The following is a 21,831-nucleotide window of genomic DNA, read 5'->3' on the forward strand; positions in this document are numbered from 1 at the left end:
TAGAATGTACAATGTCAAGAGTGAATCCTAATGTAAACTATGGACTTTGGTTGATAATAATGTGTCCATGTTGGTTCATCGATTGTACCAAATATGCCACACTGATGAGGGATGTTGAGGGTAGGGGGGTATATATGTGTGGGTGGGGAGGGCTATGTCTGAACTCTCTGTATTTTCTGCTCAATTCTGCTGTGAACCTGAAACTGCTGTAAAATAAATAAATAAATAAAGTCTATTAAAAATTAAATTTAAAAAAAAGTAAGCTGATTTCTCATCAGAAACCACAGTGAACAGAAGGCAGGGGGCGGATGTCATATTCAAAGTGCTGAAAGAAAAAGACTAGCAATAAAAAAAAGTCTACATCTAGAAAAAACTGTCCTCCAAAAATGAAGGACAGGAGTGATGTGAGTGAAATTGGCAGAGTAAGTAGCTCCAAGGGTCTGTTTGTCCACAAAAACACCTAAATAAGGGACAGAAACTGTCAGAACTCTGGAAAATAGCCAAAGGTTTGCAGCAACTGAGTGAACACTGAATCAAGAAAGAGGCAACTTAAAAAATGTGGGAAAACTTTGCATTTTTACTCGCCTTTGGCCCACACTCCTTCTCAGCATGGTGATGGCCAATAAGACATCAGCCTGTGTTTCCAGTGTGGGACTGTGGTCCCTGGTTCAGAAACAGCAGAGCAGACTTTATTCTTAAAGCACTGTGTTTGTTTTGATCTGTCTCCAGCATAGACAATATATCAGGCAACAAAAGAACTCTCAATAAATTTTAAAAAATTGAAGTCATACAAAATATCTTTACTGACAACTGTGGAATGAAACTAAACATCAGTAACAGGAGGAAAACTGGAGAATTTTCAAATATATGGAAATTAAACAACACATTCTTAAATAACCAAAGGTCAGAGAAGAAATCACAAAGGAGATTAGAAATTCTTTGAAGCAAATGAACATGAAAACACAATATAATAAAACTTACAAATTGCAGCAGAAGCAGTGCTCAGAGGGAAATTTATACCTGTAAATGCCTGCATTAGGAAATAAGAAAGCTCTCAATTGATAACCTAACTTGACATCTTAAGGAACTGGAAATAGATGAGCAAACTAAACCCAAAACTAACAGAAGGAAGGAAATAAAAAAGATTAGAGTGAGAAACAAAATAGAGAAGGGAGAAATAATAGGGGAAAATCAATAAGATAAAAATTTAGTTCTTTGAAAAGATCAACAAAATTGGTAAGCCGTTTAGCTAGACAGACCAAGAAAAAGAAGACTCATATTGCTAATAAGAAATGAAAGTTGGGACATTACTATTGACCTTATAGAAATAAAAAATGTTACAGGAGAATACTATGAACAATTGTACACCAACAAATTAGATAACCTAGAAGAAATGGACAAATTCCTAGAAACATACCAACTACCAAGCTGACACAAGAATAAATAGAAAACAGACATATTGAAAACAGACCTATAATAAACAGATTGAATTGCTAATAAAAAACCTACCAACAAAGAAATACCCAGGACCAGATGGCTTCACTAGTTAATTTTACCCTTGCATTTTAAAAAGAATGAACATCAGTCCTTCTCAAACTCTTCCAAAAAATGAAAGAGGAGGAATACCTCTGAATTCATTCTGTGAGGTTGGCATTACACTGACACCAAAGCAAGACAAAGACATCACAAGAAAACTACAGACCAACATCTCTTATGAATATAGATGCAGTGATCCTCACGATACGAACAAACTGAATCCAGCAGCACACTTAAAAGAACTGTACACCATGACCAAGTGGGATTTATCCCAGGAATGCAAGGTGGTTCAACATATGAAAATCAATCAATGTAATACACCAAGAGAATGAAGGAAACAATTGACATGGTTATCTCAGTAGATGCTGAAGAAACATTTGACAAAATCCAACACCCTTTCCTGGTTAAAAAACAAAAAAACCTAAACTAGAAATGGAAGGGATGTCTTAATTTGATGATAGATAATTATGAAGAAATCTTCAGCTAACGTCATACTTGGTGGTGAAAGACTGAAAATCTTTCCCCTAAGATCAGAACAAGACAAATGCTTGCTTTCCTCATTATTCAACATTGTACTAGAAGCTCTGCTCAGAGCAATTAGGCAAGAAAAAAGAGCTAGAAAGTATCCAAATCAAAAAGGTAGAACTGAAATTATTTTTATTTGCAGATGACTTAATCATATATATATATATACACATACATGTATATATATGTATAATCCTAAAGAATACACATACACAAACACAACTATTAGAACTATTAAATGATGAAAGATACATGATTAACAACAAAAATTGTATTTCTATACACTAACAATGAGCAATCTGAAAATGAAATTTACAAAATTTACAGTAACATCCAAAATAATAAAATACCTAGGAATAAATGTAGCCATGGAGATGAGAGATGTATATACTGAAAATTATAAAATGTTGCTGAAAGAAAAATATAGACTGAAATAGATAGACATCACATACTCATAGGTTAGAAAACTTGTTTAGGCTTGTTAAGAGGATCTTCCAAAATGATCTACAAATTCAATGCAGTCCCTATCAATATTTCAACAGCCTTTTAAAAAAAAAAGAAATTGAAGAGCAGATCTTCAAATTCATATTAATGTGAATGACCAAGACAATGTTGAAAATGAAGAACAAAATTGGAGGACTTGCACTTTCTGACTTCTAAACTTACTACAAGTGAAAAAAAGGTGACAATATATGTATGTTCATATATAACTGAAAAATTGTGTTCTACACTGAAATTTGACACATTGTAAAATGACTATAACTCAATAAAAAATGTTTAAAAAAACTTACTACAAAGATAAAGTAATGAAAACTGTGGTACTGGCATTAAGGACAAACATAGACCTATGGAATAGAATTAAGATTCTAGAAATAAAGCCAAATATCTGTGGTCAGTTGATTTTTGACAAGGCTTCTAAGACCTTTCAATGGGAGAAAAATAGTCTTTTCATCAAGTAGTGCTGGGACAACTTGATATCCACATGCAAAATAGTAAAGGTGGACCCCTGCCTCACACCATATACAAACATTAACTCAAAATGAATCAACATCCAAGATATGAGCTAGAAGAAACTCTTAGAAGATGACACAGTGGGTATATCTTTTTGAACTTGGATTTGGCAGTTGATTCTTAGATATGACATCAAAAGTGCAGGAAACGAGAAAAAATAGATAAGTTGGACTTCAATTAAAAACATTTGTGAATCTAAGGATACTATCAATAGTGAAAAGGTAACACACAGAATAAGACAAAATATTTGCAAATCATATATCTGATAAGGGATTAATATCTAAAATATATAAAGAACTCCCACAACTCAACAACGACAACAACAATGACACTACCACCACTACCAACAAAAAGAATCCAAATCAAAAACAGGCAAAGGAATTGAATAAACATTTCTTCAAAGCAGATATACAAATGAACAGTACATGAAAAGATGTTCTATATCACTAGTCATTCCAATGGGAAATGTAAATCAAAACCACAATGAGATACAACTTCACATCCCTTAGGACAGCTGTTGTTTTTTTTTTTTTTAAACCTGTAAAATGGAAAATAACAGGTGTGGATGAGGATGTGAAGAAATTAGAATCCTTGTATGTTCCTGGTGGGAATATGAAATCATGCAGCCACTATAGAAAATAGTTTGGCAGTTCCTCAAAAAGTTAAGCATAGTTATTACTATATGATCCAGCAGTTCCAATACCAAGTGTGTACCCCAAAGAACTGAAAACAGTGACTCCAACAGATACTTGTACACCAGTGTTCATAGCAGCATTATTCTCCGTAGCCAGAGGCGGAAGCAACACATGGCTTTATCAGCCAGTGAATGGATGGAGAAGGTGTGGTATATTCTTAAAATGGAATGTTATTCAGCCCTAAAAGGGAATGAAATTGTGGTACATGCTACAATGTCGGTGAACCTTAAAAATATCGTGCTAAGTGAAATAAACCAGACACACAAAAAGGCAAATATTGTGTGGTTGCACTTATATGAAGTACCTAGAATAGGCAAATTCATACAGGCAGAAAGTAAAACAGAGTTACTAAGAGCTGACTAGAGAGAAGAATGGGAATTATGATTAGGTACAGAGTTTCTGTTTGGAATGGTGAAATAGTTCTTGAAGTGGAGAATGGTGATGATTACATAATAATATGAATGTACTTAATGTCGCTGAATTAATTGTATACCTAAAAATGGTTAAAATGATCAGTTTCATGGTATGCCTATCTTACCTCAATCAAAAAACAAAGATAATAAATACTCAGAATGAACCCCCTCCCCACTGAATTCTACACTTTAAAGTGATGAATTTTATGGTGCATGAATTATATCTCAGTTTAAAAAATTAATGAGCTGACCTGTTGGAAAAGAGGAACAGAATAAAATCAAAAAGGGGGAAAAAGGAAGGAAAAGTGGAAGGAAAAAGGAAGGAAAGGAGAAAAAAAGAAATAGTAAAGAGCAAAAATTAATGAAATAGAAAACAAAGATTCAATAGAAAGGATCAACAAAGCCAAAAATTAGATCTTAGAAAATAATTATAAAATAACTTTCTTGATAAGATAATTAAGATAAATAGAAACCCTGATTCATGTCAGGAATTAAAATGGGAAATTTCATAAATAGTAGATACCAGAAATCTAATAATTTTATTTTAGCTCATAAATTAGAAAACTTAGCTGAAATAAGGTATTTCTATAGGAAAAAAATGACAAAAGTGACTCTCAATAAAAAAGCAAAAACCTGGAAAAATACTTAAGTCTTCTTATATATCCTTTAACGGCTATAAAGCTTTGAATTAGTAGTAAAAATTTTCCATCCCCCGAAGCAAACAAACTAACCTGAACTAGATGGTTTTAAATTCATGGAAGATATATCATACCAATACATAAATACTTCTAGCAATTAGATAAATGAGCATATCTGCCCTGCCCACAGACAGTTCACTTTGTGAATCTAGTACTGTGACCCCTCTGTGATCAATGGTTCCAAATCTGCAAATTCAACCAATCAGGGGTTGAAAATATTTAAAGAAAAAGAAAATCCAGAAAGTCTCAAACAGCAAAATTTGAATTTGCTGCTTGCCTGGCAATGTCTACATAGGGTTTACATTGTATTTTGTACTATTTACATGTCATTTACATTATATTAGTATTAGATTACTATAAGTAATCTAGAGATGATTTAAAGTCTGCAAGAAGGTTGTGCATAGGTTATATGCAAATACTATGCTGTTTTATATAGGGGACTTGAGCATCCTTGGATTTTGGTATCCTTTGTGGGTCCCAGAACTAATTCCCTGGGGATACTGAGGGACAACTGTATAACCTTTATGCCTAAACTAGACAAGGACAGTATGAAAAAGGAAATTACACCCAATCATGAACTTGGACACAAAAATCACAAACAGAATATGAGGAAATTGAATTTTTTAAAAAATATATGAAAAAGATAATTTAGCATTGCCAAGTTGGGTTTTTCTAGGAAAGCAAGTATTAGAAAAATCTACATATTAAACATCTTAAAATATTAAAGGAGAAAAAACCCTGATAAGATTATTTCAAGAGATACAGAAAAAAAGTTTATGAATATCTTTCATGATAAAAGTTTAGCAAACTAGTAATAGAATTTTTTTTAACCAATAAAGGATACCTTATGAAAAACCTGTATCAGAATTCACATACAGTAGTGAAACTTTAACAGTATTCCCTTTAGAAGTGTAGTCCAGTTATTATTATTATTATTATTATTATTATTATTATTATTATTATTATTATTATCATCATCATTAAATATATTTTTATTGAAGTAGAGTCAGTTTACAGTGTGTCAATTTCTGGTGTACAGCACAGTGCTTCAGTCACATAGGAACATACATACATTCGTTCTCATATTCTTCTTCACCATAGGTTACTGCAAGATATTGAATATGGTTCCCTGTGCTATGCAGCATGAACTTGTTGTTTATTGGATTTTGTGAGAATCCTCCTGTATTTCAAAATGAGAGTCACTCTGCCAGAGTTCAGTAGGTGTTCTGTGTGATTCAGTGGGTTTGTAGATACAGTTCTTGGTATATTTGTGGGAGAGGGTGAGCTGTGAGTCTTTACTCTGCCATCTTGGCTCTGCCCCCACCCTCACTGTTATTATTGACAAGATTTGTATTAGAGTCTTAGCCAACGTATAACAGAAGAAAAAGAAATAAAAAGCATTAAGTATTAGAAGGTTTAAAAACACTGTCATTTTATTTACAAGGAATGTGATTTCTGCATATAAATCCCAAAAGAATCTGAAAAAAATAATTAATAAAAGTTACTACTAATTAATATAGTTAGTAAACAAGTAATTAATAAAAATCAAGCAAATTTGGTGGATATATGATTAATAAATTAAAATATATTTAATATGTCAGCAACAAAAAAGTGGCACTTCTAATAAAATACAAAAAGTACTTAGAGACAAATCTAAAAAAAGATTTGTGTGATCTTTAAGGAGAAAATAATGTGTAAATGTCATTAAAGAAGACATAAAGAAATGGAATGATATATCCGATCATGGATAGAAAAGCTCAGGTTCTTTAAGGTACAGTTTCCCCCAATTAATTTATTAAACCAATGCAATTCTGGGGGTGGGTGTAGCCCAGTGGTAGAGCACATGCTTCGCATTCACGAGGTTCTGGGTTCAATTCCCAGTACCTCCATTTAAAAAAAACAAAAATAAACCCAATTGCTGCCTCCCCCAAAGAAACATAAGCTTTTTATTAAAAAAAAAAAAAAGCAAACTTACAGGGTTTTGCACAGCCAAGGAAACTATAAGCAAAACAAAATGACAACCTACAGAATGGGAGAAAATATTTGCAAATGATGCAACAGACAAAGGCTTAATTTCCAGAATATATAAACAGCTCATACAGCTTAATAACAACAACAACAAAAAAAACAACCCAATCCAAAAATGGGCAGAGGACCTAAACAAGCAATTCTCCAATGAAGACTTACAAGTGGCCAATAGGCACAGGAAAAAATGCTCAATATCACTAATTATCAGAGAAATGCAAATCAAAACTACAATGAGGTATCACCTCACACCAGTCAGAATGGCCATAATTCAAAAGTCCATGAACGGTAAACACTGGAGGGTGTGCCGAGAAAAGGGAACCCTCCTACAGTGTTGGTGGGAATGTAGTTTGGTGCAGCCATCATGGAAGACACTATGGAGAGTCCTCAAAAACTAAAATTATATTTACCATATGATCCAAGAGTCCCACTCCTGGGTATATATCCGGAGGGAACTCTAACTCAACTCATCTACAAAATAGAAACAGACTTGCAGACATAGTAAACAATCTTATGGTTACTGGGGAAAGGGGGTGGGAAGGGATAAATTTGGGAGCCTGAGATTTCCAAATGTTAGCCACTATATATAAAAATAGGTTTAGAAAGTTTCTGCTGTATAACACAGGAAACTACATTCAATATCTTATAGTAACCTTAAAGGAAAATGAATATATGTATGTACATGCATGGCTGGGACATTGTGCTGGACACAAGAAATTGACACATTGTAATCGACTGTACTTCTTTAAAAAAAAACAGCAAAAAACAACAAAAGAACCAATGTAATTTCAATAAGAAGTCTAGCAGGATTTTTTTTATTTTAAATAATTAATTAACGGCTATAACAGCATCATGGAGATGCTTTTAAAATAAGGATTTGTACTGAAGTATTTTGGGTTGAAATTATATTTTCTACGATTTGCCTTAATATACTCCAAAAAAAGGAAAAAGAACGGGGGGAGAGTAAGTGAGAAAGAATAATAATCACAATTGTTTTTTTTGTTTAAAAAAAATTTTTTAAACAACTTTATTGTGATATAATGTCTATACAGTAAACTACACATATTTCAGGTGTACAATTTGATGAATTTTGATAGATGTAAACACCTATGAAACAACTATGAAATGTTAGTCAAGATACCTAACATTTCCATCACTCCCCCAAAGGTACAAATTTTGAACTCCCAATTTATCCCTTCCCATCCCCTTTACCCCAATAACCATAAGTTTGTTTTCTATGTCTGTGAGTGTTTTGGTTTTGTAAATAAGTTTATTTGTGTCTTTTTTTTCAGATTCCACATTTAAGTGGTATCATATGGCATTTTTCTTTCTCTTTGTGGATTACTTCACTTAGAATGACGATCTCCAGGTCCGTCCATGTTGCTGCAAATGGTATTATTTTATTTTATTTTTTTTTATGGCTGAGCAGTATTCCATTTTTTATATATACCACAACTTCTTTATGCAGTCATCTGTTGATGGACATTTAGGTTGTTTCCACGTCTTGGCTATTGTAAATAGTGCTGCTGTGAGCATTGAGGTGCATGTTGTTTTTTTGAATTATATTTTTCTCTGGATATATGCCCAGGGGTGGGATTGCTGGATCATATAGTAACTCTATTTATAGTTTTTTAAGGAACCTCCATACTGTCCTCCATAGTAGCTGTAACATTACATTCCCACCAACAGTGTACGAGGGTTTGGCAGGATTTTTTATGGGTCGCCAAAAGCTGATGTTAAAATTTAGATAAAGGAGTGAAAGACAAAGAAAAATTAAGGTGGTTTTGAAAGTTAAAGGGAGAGAAGGCTTGGCTTACCAGATAAAAAGACATTCTATAAGGCTCTAATAATTAAGACAGGGTGACAATGCATAGGTAGACAGAGACCAGTGGAAAAGTAGAGAGCGCTCAGAAACAGACCCGGCTAGTACGGAAACCTGGTGCCTGTAGGTGGCACTGAGGATGAGTGCTGGAAGGACAGATTCTTCATAAATAGTACATATGGAATAAAAACATGATTAGACCTCTACGTTCTTGTGTACACAGCTAGAGTAAAGACCTAACTTGAAAAGTGAAACTTTAAAATGTTTACAAGAAAATATAGAAGATTTATATGATCTCAGGAGGGAAAGTTTTCATAAGATATGAAATACACAAGCCATGAAGAAAAAGTTTGGTTAATTTAATTCCATTAGAACTTAAAAATTCTATTCATCAAAAGATCATTAAAAAGGTGAAAAGATAAGTCAGTATAGGAGAAGCTATTTGAAACACATATAACAGGTAAAGGATTAGAATTCAAAGTATGTGAAATACTGTCTTCCAGATCAATAAGAAAAAGACAAAACAATCCAGCAGAAATTTGGCAACAGATTAGAAACAGGCAATTTACACTTTAAATATATAAAAAGATGCCCAACTTCATTAACAATTAGAAAAATAACGATTAAAATGAAAAATAAGATACCATTTCATATTCATCAGACTGACAAAAATTAAGAAGTCCAACAGTAGGAAGTGTTTGTGAGAATGTAAAAAAACCCAGTAGGAACATAACTAATATACCAAAGTAAATTGGCACAATAGCTTCATAAAACAATTTGGCAACATCCAGTGAAGCTGAAGATGCTGATGTTCTACAGTTCTGTAATTCTGCTTCTAGGCATGGAACAGAGTGTACACGTGTGTACAGTAAAATGTGGGTTTGGGAGTTGGCTGGCAGTGTGGTAGGGGCAGGGAGGAGTTATTTCCACAGAGGTGTTATTTGCAGGTTTCAGAGAGAAATGAAGGAAGTTTACTACACCCAGCCATCTGCAGGGTCAGTGGGGCTGCAGTGTCTTTGCTGCTACACGGAAAAGGCAATGCAGCCATTATAGCCAAAGAGGCACACAGTGATTAGGCCCAGGACCTCTGCAAGGATTTTGGAGTGGTTTCCTCTCTCATCAAGGAGATGGTCAGGTAGAGGATGGCCGCTGTGAGGGTTTGGAAGAGATCACTCCAAGGCCAGTTGATAATCTGTGTCTTGGTGTGCAGGTAACACATGTAGATGATAAAGAAGATAGTGGCAAAGACCATCTCAGTTACTGACAGGAAGGAGTATCCTGATGACCAGGCAGATTGAAATAACCAGGCACAATATAGTCTTAGCAAATGGGAGAATTCCCTTTTGGGTGCTTGAAATGTTGGTGCAGGTGGCCCAGCAGCTGGGGACCTGAAAAGCAGTCAGGATCCCCTGTGGTGTTGGCTGCAATCCTTAGGGGGCATGGAGGGTTTTGTCACTGGCTAACAGGTTCGAGGACACTGCACACTCACCGTCTTGCTCCTAATCTGGGAAGAAGACTCAAATTTGCCTTTTAAATGGCCCTGCAGTCTGGCTCAAACTTTTTGTACTTTCATAGTGTTTGCAGTAGTAGAAAATTACAAACGGGAATACAATCATTGTCAGAGATTTTAACACCGCATTAACATCACTAAACAGATCTTCCAGACAGAAAATAAATAAGGCAACAGAGAAACTAAATGATACAATAGAAAAATTAGATTTGGTGGATATTTTCAGAGCATTACACCCCCCAAAAATAGGATATACATTCTTTTCAAGGTCACATGGAACATTTTGTAGGATTGATCATGTACTTGGGCACAAAAGAAGCCTCAACAATTTTAAGAAGATAGAAATTATCTCAAGCATCTTTACTGACCACAATGCCGTGAAACTAGAAATCAACTACAGAGAAACAAAGGATTAAAAAAAGGAAAGCATGGAGATTAAACAGCATACTATTAAAAAAAAAAAACAAACAAACCAGTGGGTCAATGATGAAATCAAAGTTGAAATGAAAAAATACCTTGAGACAAATGAAAATGAAAATACAACCACACAATTTATGGGACACAGCAAAGGCAGTGCTAAGAGGGAAGTTTATAGTGATACAGGCCTTCTTCAAAAAGGAAGAACAATCTCAAATAAACAATATAATCCACCAGCTAAAAGAATTAGAAAAAGAAGAGCAAAAACACCCAAAAGTCAGCAGAAGGAAGGAAATAATAAAGATCAGGGAAGAAATAAATAAAATAGAGATTGAAAAAAAAAGAAAAAATCAATCAAACCAAAAGCTGGTTTTTCGAAAGAGTAAATAAAATCGACAAACTTCTGGCTAAACTCACAAAGAAGAAAAAAGAGCACAAATAAGCAAAATAAGAAAGGAAAATGGAGAAATTACAACAAATAACATAGAAATACAGAATATCATATGAGAATATAATGAAAAACTATATGGAACCAAAATGGCTAACCTAGAGGAGATGGACAAGTTTCTGGAAACATACAGTCCACCAAGGCTGAATCAAGAAGAAACTGACCACTTGAACAAACCGATCACTAAAAATGAAATCGAAATAGCAATAACAAAAACCTCCCTATGAATAGAAGTCCAGGACTGGACGGCTTCACCGGGGAATTCTACCAAACATACAAAGAAGAACTCCTACCAGTCCTTCTCAAACTCTTCCAGAAGACTGAAAAAGAGGGAATACTCCCAAACTCATTCTATGAAGCCACCATCACCCTGAAACCAAAACCAGGCAAAGACACCACCAAAAAAGAGAATTACAGACCAATATCACTGATGGACATAATGCAAAAATCCTTACCAAAATACTAGCAAATAGAATCCAACAGCACATAAAAAAGATTATACATCATGATCAAGTGGGGTTCATCCCAGGGACACAAGGATGGTTCAACATACGCTAATCAATCAATGTAATACATCACATCAACAAGAGAAAGGACAAAAACCACATGATCATCTCAATAGATACAGAAAAGCTTTTGATAAAATTCAACACCCATTTATGATAAAAACTCTCACCAAAGTGTGTATAGAGGGAACATATCTCAACATAATAAAAGCTATATATGACAAGCCTACAGCCAGCATAGTACTCAACGGTGAAAAACTCAAAAGCTTCCCACTAAAATCTGCGACAAGACAAGGCTGCCCACTATCACCACTGCTATTCAGCATAGTCTTGGAAGTCCTAGCCACAGCAATCAGACAAGAGAGAGAAATAAAAAGGATCCAAATTGGAAAAGAAGAGGTAAAAGTGTCACTATATGCAGATGACATGATACTATATATAGAAAACCCTAAAAGGTCCACAGAAAAACTAATAGAACTAATCAAAGAATTCAGCAAGGTAGCAGGTTACAAGATTAACATTCAAAAATCAGTTGCATTTCTTTACACTAACGATGACTCAACAGAAAAAGAAAGTAAAGAAACAATCTCTTTTACAATAGCACCCAAAGTAATCAAATACCTAAGAATAAATCTAACCAAGGAGGTAAAAGAGTTATACACGGAAAATTATAAAACATTGATTAAAGAAATAAAAGAAGACTTAAAAAATGGAAAGATATCCTATGCTCCTGGATTGGAAGAATCAATATTGTTAAAATGGTCACACTGCCCAAGGCAATCTACAGATTTAATGCAATCCCTATCAAATTACCCAGGACATATTTCACAGAACTAGAACAATCGTAGTAAAATTTATATGGAACCACAAAAGACCTAGAATTGCCAAAGCATTACTGAAGAAAAAGAGGCTGGAGGAATAACTCTCCCAGACTTCAGACAATACTACAGAGCTACAGTAATCAAGACAGCATGCTATTGGTACAAAAACAGACATATGGACCAATGGAACAGAATAGAGCGCTCAGAAATGAACCCACAAACTTTTGGTCAACTGATCTTCGACAAAGGAGGCAACAATATACAATGGAATAAAAACAGTCTCTTCAGCAAATGGTGTTGGGAAAACTGGACAGCAGCATGTAAATCAATGAACCTAGAACACTCCCTTACACCATACACAAAAATAAACCCAAAATGGATCAAAGACTTAAACATAAGACAAGATACAATAAACCTCCTAGAAGAAAATATAGGCAAAACATTATCTGACATACATCTCAAAAATACTCTCCCAAGCAATAGAAATAAAAGCAAGAATAAACAAATGGGACCTAATTAAATTTACAAGCTTCTGCACAGCAAAGGAAACCATAAATAAAACAAAACGACAACCTACGGAATGGAAGAAAATTTTGGCAAATGAAACCGACAAAGGCTTGATCTCCAGAATATATAAGCAGCTCATACAACTTAATAAGAAAAAAACAAAACAACCCAATCCAGAAATGGGCAGAAGACCTAAACAAGCAATTCTCCAAGGAAGACATACAAATGATCAAAAAGCACATGAAAAAATGCTCAATATCACTAATTATCAGAGAAATGCAAATCAAAACTACAATGAGGTATCACCTCACACCAGTCAGAATGGCCGTCATTCAAAAATCCACAAATGACAAATGCTGCAGAGGCTGTGGAGAAAAGGGAACCCTCCTACACTGCTGGTGGGAATGCAGTTTGGTGCAGCCACTGTGGAAAACAGTATGGAGATTCCTCAAAAGACTAGGAACAGACTTACCATATGACCCAGGAATCCCGCTCCTGGGCATATATCCAGAAGGAACCCTACTTCAAAATGACACCTGCACCCCAATGTTCATAGCAGCACTATTTACAATAGCCAAGACATGGAAGCAGCCTAAATGTCCATCAACAGATGACTGGATAAAGAAGAAGTGGTATATTTATACAATGGAATACTATTCAGCCATAAAAACCGACAACATAATGCCATTTGCAGCAACACAATGTTCCTGGAGAATGTCATTCTAAGTAAGCCAGAAAGAGAAAGAAAAATACCATATGAGATCTCTCATATGTGGAATTGAAAAAAAAAAAAGGAACATAAATACAAAACAGAAACAGACTCACAGACATAGAATACAAACTTGTGGTTGCCAAGGAGGCGGGGGCTGGGAAGGGACAGACTGGGATTTCAAAATGTAGAATAGATAAACAAGATTATACTGTAGAGCACACGGAATTATATACAAGATCTTGTGGTAGCTCACAGCGAGAAAAAATGTGACAATGAATATATGTATGCTCATGTATAACTGAAAAATTGTGCTCTAAACTGGAATTTGACACAACATTTTAAAATCACTATAACTCAATATAAAAATGTTAAAAAAAAAAAAGCTAAAGCTCTTGCCCTTAAGAATCTCTAAGATTAGTTCAAGAGTCACCTACCAACACTATGCCAGGCATATAAAAAAATAAGGCAATATTTGGGTCTAACCTTGTGGAGTCTGTCATAAGAGTACCAGTGGAAGTCTCTGCATGTCTGGCTCTGCTCTGTAACATTAGGGGCTTCACATGTACATGTACCCATGTGGACCTAAAGGCCCAACTCCACCCAAGATGCATCTGTCCCTTTCCAAAGAGCTGCCCTTTATAAAAAAAAAGAAAAGAAAAGAAAAGAAGATTATAAACATGCTAGATATCACTCTATCACTCAGCAGGTAACTGGATAAATAAATTATAGTATTTTCACAAACAGAATTGCAAAAAAGTGGTGAAACACTCAACTAGGTTTACATATATCAACATGGATGAATCTTACAATTTTAAATGAAAAAAATTGCCTTAAGAATACTTTATTATATGTGCAATTTATGTAGTGTATAAAAAATGCAAAACAATGTACTTTTAGGGATACGTATGTGGTAAAAGTATAAAATACATGAGCAAGACATACTCCAGATTTACAACAGGATTATTTTTGTGGGAAGGGAAGGGGATTTGATCAATGAGAGGCACTGCCTAGAATAGTAACATTTTATTTCCTAAGCTGGGTGGTAGTGTAGGGTTGTTCATTATATTATTCTTTATACCTTTTTGTGTATCTTAATGTTACATTGTAGTTAACAAACATAAAAGTATATGTAAATGGTTGCCATGTGGAGATCTCAAATACAAGTATATAGGACAAGTAACACTACCCTCATGCTATCCAAATGGATAGTTGTGGCTGGAGCTACAATTTCCAGTGACAGCATCTGACGTATATTTAAAAGGTGGTATATCTCAAAAGCATTTTTATTTCCCTGCAGAAACTCTCTCTAGCCCCACTTCAACCCACCCCAAACTCATCTCACTTAAAAGCATCCACGTTTACCCAATTGCTCTGTCTGAAACACCAGAGTCTTCCTTGCCTTCTCTCTTTGCTGTGTGTCCCCGAGTCCATCAGCAAGTCCTCTCATTGCTGCCTACACAGCCCATCCAGAATCTGTCCTCTTCTTTTCCTCTCTGCACTCTCACCCGATCCATTGCACTCCAGCCTCATCTCTTGTACGGATGACTGCTAGAAATCATTCTTCTACCATCTATGGCCTCCTCCCTAACCTGCCTCCCAGATGCTATTCCTGCCAGCTCCCCCATAGTCTCTTTTCCACCAAGATCTCTTAAAAATGTAAATCAGTTCACATCACCATTGTTTTAAGATTAAATGAGATAATTAGAGATTATCATACTAAGTGATGTAACCCAGAAAGAGAAAGACAAGTGGATGTATGTAAAGTGGATATCTCAGTAGTTCAACTATATTCCCCAAAGTCTGGATATTAGATTCTTGGGGTCTTCTCTTGGGAAACATATGCAGTTTGCCTGAGATGCGTAGGTAGTCATCCTGTCTGTCAGTGGTTCCCAAGCGCCCTGGTTCAAACCCTAGTGTTAGGGCCACAGGGTAGGGAAGACGTAGAAGGGAATCAGACACAGTCTGTGTCCATGGACTGTGCTTGGTTTCTGTCTTATGTGGGTGACTTAGGGGTACACACACATACCTGACTGGGGGACCCAGGCAGGGAGAAATAGGCAGCTTGGTCTGACTCTCCAAACTTTGCCACCCCACAGGCCTCAGAGTTCTTCTTTCTGGCGATATATATCTCCGAGTTCATCATCAAGCTCTACGCAGACCCCATCGGCTTCTGGGAGGATGGCTACAACCTGCTGGACGTGGTCATTTTCTTCATTGTCTTCATCCCCCACATTATCCCCAAGATCATGGGCATATACTACCCCTACATAAACATTGCTCAAGGCATTCAGTCCCTGCGCATTCTTAAGATTATCACCTACAGCCGCGGCATGAGGGTGAGTAACCGGGGATGCCGTGTTCTGGGAGTGCAGGACATAGGGCTGATCTGCTCAGCAGCCCCGATGATGTAATAATGCCACTACTCTCACCCAGCGATTGCATCCTCCTTGTAGCAGATTGATTTTTACCTATAATATCTCATTTAATCTTTTTTTAAAAATTAAATTAAAAATTTTTAATCGAAGTATAGTCAGTTTACAATGTGTCAATTTCTGGTGTACAGCATAATGTTTCAGTCATACATGTATGTACATATATTTGTTTTCATATTGTTTTTCATTATAGGTTAGTATAAGATATTGAATATAGTTCCCTGTTCTATACAGGAGAAACTTGTTGTTTATCTGTTTTATAAATAGTAATTAGTATCTATAAATCTCAAGCTCCCAGTTTATCTCTTCCTACGTCCTTCCCCACTGGTAACTATAAGTTTGTTTTCTACGTCTGTGAGTCTGTTTTGATTTCACAAATAAATTCATTCATGTCATTTTTTAAGATTCTACATATAAGTGATAGCATATGGTATTTGTCTTTTTCTGGCTTACTTCACTTAGTATGATAATCTCTAATTACCTCATTTAATCTTAAAACAATGGTAGGAAAGGTATTAGCTCCATTTTACAGATGAAGAAGTTGAGGCACACGGTCACTCAGTAGTCAGATGCCAGAGCTGAGCTTTCAAAGATGCGTCTGACTCCAGAGGCCATCTGGTCTTTTCCTCTATCCCATACTATAGGGTTTGAACTACATGCCCAGGAGTCTCCAAATCTTTGGTGGTCCTGGCTACTCACTGCTTTCCCCCAAAACTAAGAGTCTCCTGCTTCTCTTGATGGGAACGGTCTCATTATTGTTCAGGCAGCCCTGGAAGTGCTGCTCCTCCCGAGAAGTCTGGGGGTGACCAGCCTTCACTTGACTCACAGGTTTCAGAACAAACCTCAGAGGTGACTCAAGCCTGCCCTTGGGCCTTTATCCTGACCACAGTGTGTTGGCCCTGGCTCTGCACTCAGCATCCATGCTTCTCCAGGAAGGGGCTGGTTTGGACCTATTTGATCAGTTAGGGTGTGTCAGCCTGTTCTGCTGAAGAGGTTGCCCCTAGCACAGCTGGGGGTCTGTCTATCTAGGGCCTAGGACTGACACTCAGGGACCTGGGTAGAGAAGAAAAGGGGGGTGGTAAAGAGCGCCTCCAGCCACAGACCCCGTTAATTCATGTCTTGCTGTCATGTTGTCATACACCTGGTGTGCGTCTTCTCCCAAACAGCAGAGTCCTGTCCTCCTGCTCCTTCTCTTCACGGCGACGCACCATGTCTGTGCTCCCAGGCCCCACTTCCTTATCTGTCATTTATGCCCAGTCTTCCTCCCTCAGCTCCACAGTCACTAGCCTCTCTGAGGTTGCCAGCAACCTCCCGTTACCAGTTTCTCTTGGTTTTCCTCCAGCCCCTTGGGTGTGACTTCTCGGGTGTATGTTGTCTTTACCTGGCCCATGAGGGTGGTTTTCTCAGGACTCTGTCCTCAGTTCCCATCTCTTCTCCTTCCTTATGTTCTCTCTGGGTGACCTTTTCCACTTTTCAGGGCTCTTCACCTGCCCACACCTCTCTCTTTGAACTTTGGACCTCACTGCTTCCTGGATATTTCACGTGCTCCTTAGACTCAACACATTTCAACTGAAAGTCATCACTCTCCTCCCACCTCCACTCTCAAATCCCCAACCTGACTCCTCCTCCTGTATTCTGTCTTTTGGTAATGGGTGTCTCCCACCCCCATTCAACTGCCAAGTCATAAATTTGAGTGTCGGCTTTGACTCCTCTCTCTGTAGTCCTGTAGTGTGGCCTCCTAGATCGTTATTGGCTTGCCCATGTCTTTTCACCCTGACAGCCATCATCTTTTCTCCATCACCATCTGCCTTTCCATGGGTTCCTGCAGTGGCTTCCCACACTAAGGAGAGCCCTGGAGCAGAAATGCCCTAGCAGCTGGGAGAAGCACTGAAGTGTACCTCAAATCATGGCATCCTTCCTTTCACACCTGAGAGTGGCCCCCCTTGTTCATGGGCTAGAGATAGACCTGATAATGTGTCCTAGTGGGAAGGGGAGTGTCTGGGGGGCTGGGTATTAGAATCTGTGTCAGGGAGGGATGAGAGTAAGGCAGGTGGACAGGAAAGACAGGAGCTCCCTGAGGGGTAAGTGCTGGGAGATGGACACCTCAGAGTGAGGGAGTGATTAGACAGTGGGGAGTATAGCCTGGATTTCTGGGTGTTGGGCACCAAGGGAGCAGGGGCAAGGGTCACTGGAGATGAGGAAGTCAAGGGAACAAGAGGCCTGGGGGATGGTGGGTGTCCAGTGAGATGCTGAATGCCCCCAGGATGATGACAGGACGATGGGGTGAAGCCTGAAGCAGAGGAGTGGGAAGGTGGAAGGTTGGCCCTGCCCAGAGGCAGGGGCTTTGCCCTTGGAGGCCAGGGCTCCGAGGATGAGGTAGAGGGTGGCCTCCTGAATCAGGTCAGTTGGGGGACAGGCAGCCTCCTTCAAGAGAGCTTCTAAGAAGTGACGTCCTCAGGCAAGAGCAGATTTTCAGGGAAGGCCAGGAGAGAGATCACCGTAGAATGAGGGTGCCAGAGACCTGCAGGAGTCACGAGAGGATGGAGGTGATGGTGATGGGCTGAGGGATTGGAAGTCCAGGGCTGCTCAGGGAGGACACAGAAAATACCAGTGGCAGGAGGGGCTTCTGTCTTGGGGTTTGAGGGGAGGGCAGGGACCCAGAGTGTCCCCTTGTGAGGCTGAGGGCACTGACTACCTGCTGGGTGCATTGTGGTGTCGTGTCATGGCAGCCTGGTCAGGGGGGGAAGCCTGAGTCTTGGGGCCTGGCGAGGACAGCCCAGGGATGCAGTGCAGGGCACACAGCCCTCCTCACTGGCCAAGGCCTGTCCCACAGCTCCGCCTGGCTTGCTTGGTGTCCATAGGCCTCTGCGTAGCCTTTTGTCCTCGAAGATATGCACAGTGACCCATGGGCACGCAGACACAGCATGTGCATAGACATATGGTCCGTATTTGACCTCAGGGTCTTTCTGTCATTAAGCAGAGCCTTGTATCCAAAAGTTGTTCCCTGGGGACCACCAGACCCCCTGGTGGTGGCTCTTCTGTGGCTTTGGGGATGCCCTCTGTACCCTGGCCTGGCTAGCTGGCCAGGGGGAGCTGGAGGTGCCAAAGGTGGGACCTTGTACCTATGTGTTAATTTATATTCATTGATGTCTAAATGAGGCTCTCATGGAGCCTCAGCTCAGTGCCCAGAGAGGGCCCTCTGGCAAACTTTTGCTCCTTTTTTTCTGATTAATTAAATTGACATTTTGCCTTCTGACCCATGGCAATAAACTTGCACTGTGAGGAAATTGTTCCGTGTTGTTTTATACACAGAGAGGTTCTGTTAGCTGGGCAGCCAATGGCCACACTGTCCCTGTTCATCTCCATTTCAGCCTGAAGAACAACCTTCAGACACCTGGCTGTGGTGGGAGCCCAGGCCCCCCCCCCCCGCCTCCCTCCTCCTCCTTGGGGCCCATCATCTGCCACGTGTCAGAGGGACGGGGTCTGGGCACCTACCCTCCCTGGAAGTCCTCTCCATACCTGGAATGCCCCAGGACCCAGAGGGCAGCTGCCGCTTGACTCAGCCCAGGGGAGCTGAACTGGGGACTAGGAATTGCTTCCCCAAAGAACTGGGAAATTCAGAATCAGGTACCTACCTGGGGCCAGGCTGTAGGCCTAGAAGGCTCCCGACTTCCTCAGGTTAGGAGCTACCAGCCTATGGGGATCTGCGCAACTGTCTCTGGGACTGGATTCCTGCACACCCTGGACTGCAGACCAGTGGGTCCTGCCTGGATGGTGCTGGAAGAACGAGGCCAAGGCCAGCTGGCAGGAGCCAGTCCCACATAGGCTTCCAGGGAGCGTGACATCTTCTCCGTGGCTGTTCTCAAGGTTGCTTGGCTTTGACCTCAGGCACCGCTGGGCCTGCAGACTAGCCTGGAAGCAGGGGACCCAGCCAGTCCTCTCCCCCATCCTTCTGTGGTGCCTTGGGTTCCTGCACGAGGCGCTGCCCCTCCCTGCCCGCACAGACCTCACCTGTAAACTGCGTCCCATTGCTGCGTTTCTCGTGAGTTCTTACCTCTTCAGTCTTAACAGTTCTTGGGAAAGAAGTTCTATCTCTCTTGCAGGGTTGGAGGCAATTTTTTTACCTCTTAATTCTTTTGGAATTAATTCTCAAACACTTATTTTCTTCCCCCAAGGAGAGGAAGGAGGCGTCGTGTGTGCGGTTGCCCCTGCAGGCGGCTGCCAAACCAGTTCATGTGCAGGGCAGCCCTAGTGCTTCTGGGTTATCTCTGTGCTTCCCAAATTACTCTCAAACTGTCAAAAATTCACTGTCCCATGTCCCAGCTCTATCAGTACCTCCTTCCCTAGTGTTAAGTCAATAAACAGTTTCTTGGCTTAGTAAAATATGCTTTTGTGGTTGGCGGTGGTGGCACAAGGCAAAGGGCAGTTCCAGCTCTGCCATTGTATTGCAGTGTGACCCTGGCCAAGGCACTTTGCTTTTCTGAGTCTCTGATCCCTCATCTTGAAATGTGAAGAGTAATAACATCTATCTGCCTTGACATGATGTCTGTGTCAGTGTCAGTGTCCAGGCAGGTGACCGTGTATAGGCAGGACACGGGCATAAAGCATGAATGATGAGTGGGAGATGAGACAAGCAAACACCCATTTCACAGGGGAAGCCTGAGGTCACAAGGTGGAGACCTTCCTGTGAAATGGGGCCCAGGAAGGATGGGAAGCCAGGTCCCTCAGCCCTCTTCATTCCCACTCCTAGGGTGGCTCTGCTACTCTTCTTGGGTCTGGAAGATCATTCAGGGCTGGCCCTCAGCTGAGAAGCAGGAGCAGGACATCCTGGGATGACCACAGACGCAGCCTGGGGTTCAGGTGGAGTGGTTAGTGGTGCTGACGGGGGACTACCCCCGCCCTGGGGGCAGCACAGGCGATCTGCTCATGGGTGACTGAGTGTGGAGGCCAGGTATTGGTAAACCACTGTTAAATTGGGGCAGCCCTCATCTGGGCACAGTTCCCATTCACTCATTCATTTGTTCATTCATCATACAACCATTTATTGAGCATCTACCATGTGCCAGGCACTGGATGCTGGGGACAACTGGCGTTGGGGCACACTGGACCTCTGTCCTCTGAGCCCAGCCTGGCCTGGCAGCCTGGCTTAGACCCAGCACCTCTGCCTTGCAGACCCTCATCACCTCTGTGGGGCAGATAGCCAGTATCGTGGCTTCCGTGCTCATCCTGTTCTTCGTCCTGATGTACATCTTCGCTATCCTGGGCTTCTGCCTATTTGGAGTTTCAGAGAGGGCTGACCTGGATAACTGGGGGAACCTGGCTTTGGCCTTCTTTACCCTCTTCAGCTTGGCCACGGTACTGTGTTTGGGAACGGTGTTGGGGGCAGGGGCCTCAAGAAGTGACTGCCTGCTGGTGTGAGTGTGTGGACATGCTGGGCCTCACATGGGGCCTCCCCCATGTTCAGGCACTTAGCTGGGCTGGCCTCCCAGGGCTAAGCACAGGCCAGTGCCCTGGCCAGGAGTCCATCTCTGTCTCTAATCTTATGATTCCCTAGAGCATTCTTATTTGTCTCACAGGGTTGTAAAACTTTCAAAAAGTTCTCAAAAGATAATTCATTTGGATTAAGTTTCATTTAGACATGAAACCCATGTCACATAGCCTTTTCGGGAACAGGCTGTCACAAATCCACCCAGAATAAGCCTGCATTAGCCCAAGTCTGGAAGTCTAGATTCTGTTGGACTGTGGAAAGACTC

The 21,831-nt window shown here is 39.7% G+C and overlaps 1 protein-coding gene and 1 pseudogene across 1 annotated transcript in view; one reads left to right on the forward strand and one right to left on the reverse strand.

Moving 5' to 3' along the window:
* Positions 1-21,831, forward strand: part of CATSPER3 (cation channel sperm associated 3) — a 38,250-nt gene that overhangs the window by 13,463 nt on the left and 2,956 nt on the right. The window contains exons 3-4 of the mRNA XM_010971641.3: positions 15,743-15,982; positions 21,251-21,433. Coding sequence (XP_010969943.2) covers positions 15,743-15,982; positions 21,251-21,433 — 423 coding nt within the window. The remainder of the gene's footprint in view (positions 1-15,742; positions 15,983-21,250; positions 21,434-21,831) is intronic.
* On the reverse strand, positions 9,700-15,176 carry LOC123613241 (proteolipid protein 2 pseudogene; annotated as a pseudogene).

Source organism: Camelus bactrianus, chromosome 3 (genome assembly GCF_048773025.1).
Source record: "Camelus bactrianus isolate YW-2024 breed Bactrian camel chromosome 3, ASM4877302v1, whole genome shotgun sequence".
Lineage (NCBI taxonomy): Eukaryota > Metazoa > Chordata > Mammalia > Artiodactyla > Camelidae > Camelus > Camelus bactrianus.